The sequence below is a fragment of the Vigna unguiculata genome, chromosome 4 (assembly GCF_037176805.1).
Source record: "Vigna unguiculata cultivar grain cowpea cultivar isolate G323 ecotype 2 chromosome 4, ASM3717680v1, whole genome shotgun sequence".
In the NCBI taxonomy this organism is placed as follows: domain Eukaryota; kingdom Viridiplantae; phylum Streptophyta; class Magnoliopsida; order Fabales; family Fabaceae; genus Vigna; species Vigna unguiculata.
In genome coordinates, this window is record NC_140795.1 from 18,892,498 (window position 1) to 18,899,820 (window position 7,323).

A 7,323-nucleotide genomic window follows, 5' to 3' on the forward strand; every position below is an offset into this window, starting at 1 on the left:
ATCTTCCCCTAAAAAAACCTATCACAAAACTCTTATTGTTGGTTTTTAGGTTTTTAATGTTTAGAAAATATATTTTAAATGGGTAAAAAATGTATAATATTCCACATTATTTCATACATAAAGCAAATGTAACAAACGTTTAGTAATATCTCAATCTAACTCTCTAAGTCTAAACAATAGCCTAATTTTTTTCTCTTCATCCACTAAATAATATCTAATAATTAAAACATAAAACACTCCTAAAATCTAATTCAAATTATATATATCTAGACATATATTTAACTCTAATTAACACCTTTGGTCTCTTAAATTTCCATACATTTTGCGTTCCTAGAAAGTTGAGATATTAGAAAGGGTCTAAATGAAAAAAGCAATGGTAGGGAGCATGAAGTGATCCCAAGAGTAGAACTTGGTAACATCTAGATTAGAGTTGTTCCTTCAATTTCCGGGTAAGAGTATAAACTAAGGAAAGAAAATTGGGAATGCCGTATGAAGTCTGAGAAGCAGCACTATGAAGACCTGGTCAACAACCTCACTGCATACATAGTACAAATTCAATGATGTAACAGGGCATAACCAACCTTTTCAAAATTTCATTGTCATGTCTACAACAAAACAAATAAATACAGTGCCATGCTGAAACTAAAGTTGACTGGTAAACAAACAACCAGTGAAGAAAGATTAACACACGACCCAAAAGTCATAAACCAATGAAGAAAGAGTCACACATGATCAGAAAATTTAAGCCCAAATTTGCATTATTACTCGATACAACAACAATGGGTTCTATCCAAAGGAACAACATTTAACAGTATATGTGGCTAGGTATAGTTGAAAAATCTATCACCCTTCATGTAGTGAGATTGTATCAATGAAGATCTCAGATAATACTCAATTCAGGGTACTTCTCACTAGGACTACTCTGGTTGCCTGCTATGTAAGTAACTTTATCACTGTGTGATACCTGAAATAGAGAAAAATCATGATGTGCCTCAGTAAATTGTAAAATAAATATTTTAGAGATTGAATGGATAACCTTTATAGGAAAAATGAAAGAAAGGAAGAAGAAGAGACCTTATCCACCAATATGTATCATGGGCCTATTTGCAGTCTTTGCTATATCAAACATGCCAGCATGTGAAGCTTTCTTCTTCTTCACCTAGAACAAAGGAAAGATAACATTAAGAAATAGGATAGTACAAGACCACTCATAATATTGCTTACCTAAAGTTGGACACACAATTTCAAGTAGTCTATGATCCACTATTGACTATGTTGTTCAAAAGCAATCAAAGAGCTTACTAGGACAAGAGCAAACAGATGGAAAATCATAGGAAAGAAGTGAGTCAGTAACATATTATTCAATGGAAATGCTCACGTTAGTCTAGAGGTTGAAGGTGATAAGTTATGATGCACTGATACCTCAATCTGTGTCATGTATTCATGTTTGACACGTATCAATATCTGATACTTTACCGATATTTATCATTAAAGTATCTAATCTATAAACTTGTAATACTTTTTGTGATAAAAATAATTTATAACTTTTTATTTTGACAATTTTTAAGATATTTGATTTTAATTTGAATTCACACAATAACAATATATATTTATCATGTTTTAAGGTTTTTGTAAAATTTTTCAATATGCATATATAACGTATCATACCTTATTGTTTTCAAAATAAGTGTATTGATATATCCGATACGTACCATATCCGATACACGCATCATATCCATGCATCATTATAAGAATAGTTACATTATAAGGGTCTACCGATTGCCAAATGAGGCTAAACTTCACCTAACTCTATCACCCCCACCCACTTTTTTCTCCATATATACATAATCTCTAACTAACTCCTTTTCAGTTAGGTTGTGGGGTGTGTTGTCCCTTCTTGCTATGCTCCTCTTATTCCTAAAGTATATCTTTTTTAATAAAGGTTCACTACCATGTTAAATTAAAATAGCAGTGAGTGAAATTCTATTGCAGCAGCATCATTATATTAAAAGGATGATAAATCCTGGTAAAGAAATAAAAACATTATAAATCATTACAACACAATTGAGATTTAGCAATAATAATCAGAAGAAGTGCATACCGCTGCTCCTATTATCTCCCTAAGTTCATGATCCTCTGCACCACATCTCAAAGGATCTCTTAAACTAACCTGAAACACGATCCATATAAGAAAATCACAAAAATCTTTTAATGAAGCTCTCATTAAAGATGCTATATGTATGCCATGACACGTTTTATTGTCCCGACTGATGTCAACATCCATACATACATCAAGCACCTTTAACTTGAACATAAATGGTAGAGATAACATCCATAACGACCGGCATGTCTTGAATAGGGAAAATATTTATCAGTTTCATTGATAAGAAAATTTTCAGAAATGATTAAGAATTCAAAATAATGATGAAAGTATATTAGTGCGCCTAAAAAATCAATTACAAGTAATCAAATAAATAGAATATCAAATGAAATAGCATGTGCAATGGAAAGAAGGGGCAAGACAGTGCATGTTCAATCCAAAATATTGTATGAGGTAGAGCCATATTTTAATGTTCGCAAAGACCATGTCCTAATGTGTATCAAATCTTCCATTTACAGACAAATATCAAGATTCACTACAGGAATCCACTTTCTGCAGGGAACTTCAATCTTTGTAAACAAATATTTGAAGTTATGTTTTTCTATTATGAGTTGGCAGATAGTTTCCCTTTTCCCCATTATCGAGTATGTACCATATCAAGAATTCAGAACTGACAGTAGACATCACAGTTTCAAAGTACTAATCCAAAAGTAAACAACTCCCAGAACCATACTCAGCCATTGAAACAGCTAACTGCAAGAAATCAGTCACACTCCTTAAAAAACAAGACTGCTAAAAGTTTGCATAGAAAGTCTTGATTTTACTTGCCAAAAAATTTATAGGCCTTAAATACCAATTTCTTAATCCCGAGTCCTTCACCCTCATCACCAAACTATCCAATTCATTTACCGGTACATTTAGAAGGCCTGCAATTAATATGATCTACGATGCCCTGATACTCAAAATGGAAACATCAAGGTGTTTGTTCCCATGTCAAATACTGATACTTCTCCATTCATATCAATTTTTTAAATTAAATTGCGATCATCATAATCATGAATTAATGAGAAATTACCCCCACTCTCTCTTTCTTCACCGATATTATGCATCTATAATGTTTTGCTAAGAATCCAAAACATAGCATATCCTAAATTTCAAAAAGATCATCGTATTCCTGTAGTTGTACGTACTCATGTCGTACTAAGCATCCAGACTTCATATACTATCATCAAGTTTAGCGTTACAGATTCACCAAAAACATTAAGTATTCAAATAGAAGTGACATCACAGATTTTAGCCCAATTACCATCACCAGGTTTAGGGGACAAGCATAGTACACTGAGCTTTGATGATTTGAATATAACTTACCTCCGAAGGACCAAATAAACAGACTTTGAAGTTTCCATCAGCAAGTAGCCGCAATCTATTGCAACCAGCACAGAAATGCTCAGTCATTGATGTGATAAACGAAACTCTACCTTCATGCCCATCTATTGTGAAATTTTTGGCCGTATCTGTAGGGTGATCCTGATCTCTTTTTAAGCTTGGAAACTGTTTCATCTGTTTGGTAATGATGGTTATAAAGGGTCTCTATCTGCTATAAGAGAACAACAAAATGTAGTATAAAAGTTAGGCCTCCAGTCTGAATTCTACCTTACCACTGTATCCAACATTTCTGAGTAGGGTACAAGTTTCTTGACATTCCAAACATTCCCATCAAAAGGCATGAACTCTATAAAGTGAATATCAATTGGCTTGTCCCGGGTCAGCTCAACAAAATCACAGATCTCATCATCATTGAATCCTCGCATTACAACACAATTGACCTGAAATGCAGAGAAACATCAAAGATACCTTAAAATTCATCCATCAGTGACATGAAATTTACCTGAGGTTATGCACCCTTGTTGAAAAATTCATTTGATTAACTTAATGAATTTGAGTAAAAGGGTAGCTGCTCATGGGAAGGTGATCAATGAGAAACACTAGCAAAAAGTAATGATATGTAACCAAGAAATACCTTAACTGGATTAAATCCAAGGTCTATGGCAGCATTAATTGAATTCATAACTTTTTCATGCCCTCTGCGTCTGGTCATAAACTCAAACTTTGCAGGTACCAAAGTGTCTACACTAATGTTGAGGGAAGTAAGCCCACAATCTTTCAGCCTTGGAAGTTTTCTCGTTAAAGCAATACCATTGGTAGTCATGGATAATGTTCTCAGTCCCTTCAAGTTTGATAATTCCAAACATATGTCTTCAATATCCTTTCTAACAGTTGGTTCCCCACCCGTCAAACGTATTTTAGTTACCCCGGAGCTTACAAACAGATTTGCCAATCGTAGAATCTCAGTTTTTGTCAAAATTTGAGGGCTAGGAGTGAGTTCCACACCTTCTGCTGGCATACAATACTGACACCTTAAATTGCACCTCTCTGTTATAGATATTCTCAAGTATGTGTGAAGCCTTCCAATTGAATCTACCAACATATCAGAGACGGAATTATCCTTTGGCAGATCTTCAGACATTGAAGCACAAGATGTAGTGGCCAAAGCTCTTGTGGCACATTCATTCAAGTGTCCACCGAACAAACCTTGACGAATACTATTGGCAGCACAGAACGAACTCACATCACATTTCAACTGCTTCAAGAAAATTAGTGTCACATGCCAGCCACATTTTCATAAACAAAATTTGAACACATATAAACTCCACCAAAACCCCAGATTAATAAATTCTTAAACAACAAAAAATAATCATCTGGGTATCAATATTTAATCCTTCAAGTACGCATACGGTAAAAACTTAATTTATATTAAAATGGAACAACTAAGTGATTGATTTTTGCATTTTCTAGGTTGGTAGAACCAGAGGAGGAGTACAAGTTTATTACTGAATTTGCACATATATTAGTACCACCACACCCCAGATTAACACACAAAGCATGAATCTAGCACAGGCTAACCAGTACTCTTAGGACAAGAAATAAAATAACAGTTCTCATCTGCATGTAAATGGGTATCACTATAACTTATCATTGAAGTGAGCATGCGATAAAAAAAGAAACTGAATTGAAGTACAATGAGGGGGTTTTCCATGATCCTGATAGAACAGGGAAATTATAAGTTTATACCCGAAATTTGACATGGCATGAACGATTCAGTTAACTTCATAGATGTGTTCCAAAACGTCAATTTTCAATCCATTACAACCAACTTGATTGACCAGTTACATCACCAAAAGAATAAGCTAAACAAATCGAGAGAGAGAGAGGGGTCTCACCGGAAAGGAATTTGATAGGTTAAACCCAATTGGGTAGTGAAAGAATTTTGATAAGTGTCGCCTCATGGTTGACGCTGAAACAATGAATTTGGACAAAATATTGAGTTGGGGTTGGAAAAGTTTTTCTCTTTTTTAATAATTTTTGTCTGGGACACCAGAGACTCATAACATATGTATCTATATATACAAGGTAAGAGGAAGTTCTGAGATGTTGTCGTGTTTGTTCTGAAGGGTAAGGTGACAGACACTGTGGCAAAGAGACCCGAAAGTGCAAAGTGCCGACTCCATTGTAATATATTATATTCTATCCACACTATTAAAAAATTATTTTTCTTAAGGGCCATATGACCCCAAACATTTTTTTTTCCTAAGGGATTAGTTGGTTCCAGTTTTAGATATCCACCACAGATTATCTTTTCGAGATTTTTTAAGATGTGGAAGTATATGGTAGTTTTCAACTAAGGATGTAATTGTTGATTTAATTGGATTTTGAAACTTAATTATTTGAATTAGTTTTTCAATTAACTATTATCATAGAAAATTAATTATGAATTGATTTTCATTTAACTATTGTCATAAAATATTAATTGTGTAATTATGTAAATTTATTGAAAGGTTGTTGTAAATAGAGGTTAGAATGTATTCACAATCCTAAATCAATCCAACTTATCGCAAATTCAAATCGAACTCACCAACTATAGAGAAATTTTAATTTTACATTTAAATTTAGAATTATAAATATATTTAATCTAAAAAATTAAATTTATTTTAATTATAATATAATAAATATATAAAATAAATTAAAAAATATTTTTTAAGTAAGTCAATCCATTTAATTGTTGGGTTAAATCAAGTTACAAAATTTTTAATTTATCAAAAAATAAGAATTGAGTTAACTTATTTCTGACTCAACTTGTTGTGACTTATCCCATTCACTCTTTACAAGTGCTTAAATTGAATTGTGAATTGAAAAATTATTTATAAAAAGGTATTTGAATTTAGTGAACTTGTAGGGGAGAAAAAAAAATCTGAAATAACGATTGCAAATTAAGGAAAATATATGAATTATAATGGTGATCGAAGCTTTAATCATATCTCCCCACGATGGGAAAGTTAATCGCATCCACTGGCTTTGATAAAGGTAAACTTAACGGATGAGAATTTTTGTTATTTTATTTTGTTTGGTATATTATAAAAAAATCCGTAATTTTGGTTATTAAATATTTTTGTCATAATTTTAATAGTTTAATTTTTCATTATATATAACCTTAGTTCCAAATCTTTGTTTTAATTTTATATTATAATTTTGTTTAATTTTTAACTTTAAAAATTACTAAATCACTATCAATGCACATTTATTTAACAAGTCTTTGTGCTACTATTTCAATTTTTCAAATACAATATGTTTTTCTTTTAATTTTATTATCTTATATTTTACAAATTTCGTATATAGAACTTGTTAGACCGATGAAAATAATATGTCTTGGTCTTGAGAAGTCTCACATCGCCTAATATAAATTAGGGAGTGGGTGTTAGTGGTTATACAATGGGCTTTAAGTCCATGATGTTCTTTGTCTTAGTTAAAGACATTTTAAGTTTGTATTTGACTTTTCTTATACTCTTGTAGTAAAATGTTGTGAGGTTTTGTTAAATTCTTGTTTTGGAGAGTGTGTGTGTGTACTTGGAATCAAAAGGCATAAGAGAGTAGTCTATGTGTTGTACAAATTTTCACATAGTGTTATTCTCTAGTTGTCATTAGACAATGGTTGTGTTTTTTCTCCGATTTTAGGTTTCCATGTTATATTTGTGTATAATATTTTTTTTATCTTATTTCTCTATTAGTAAAGTGATTCTCATGGATAAATACAGTAATATTCTTAATTGATAATGCATTTTTCCCAACAAGTGGTATCATGGCTATGGTTTGGTAGAATTTTTTCT

General features: G+C 32.1%; 1 protein-coding gene across 1 annotated transcript; it reads right to left on the reverse strand.

The window, feature by feature from the left end:
• Positions 1-558: 558 nt before the first annotated feature.
• Positions 559-5,912, reverse strand: LOC146886898 (GTP 3',8-cyclase-like). Its single transcript, XM_085672184.1, has 7 exons — positions 5,383-5,912; positions 4,122-4,745; positions 3,760-3,927; positions 3,470-3,661; positions 2,102-2,170; positions 1,075-1,159; positions 559-964 (listed from the first exon to the last, which is right to left on the reverse strand). The coding sequence occupies exons 1-6, from the start codon at positions 5,446-5,448 to the stop codon at positions 1,076-1,078; spliced, it is 1,203 nt and encodes a 400-aa protein (XP_085528310.1). The 5' UTR covers positions 5,449-5,912; the 3' UTR covers positions 559-964; position 1,075.
• Positions 5,913-7,323: the final 1,411 nt, after the last annotated feature.

Coding starts and splice junctions, on each gene's coding strand:
- LOC146886898 (XM_085672184.1), bottom strand. CDS start 5,448: ATGAGGCGACACTTATCAAAATTCTTTCACTACCCAATTGGGTTTAAC. Junction 3,662..3,759: donor CAGAAATGTTGGATACAGTG/GTAAGGTAGAAT, acceptor ATTACCAAACAG/ATGAAACAGTTTCCAAGCTT. Junction 1,160..2,101: donor GGGAGATAATAGGAGCAGCG/GTATGCACTTCT, acceptor CCTTTGTTCTAG/GTGAAGAAGAAGAAAGCTTC.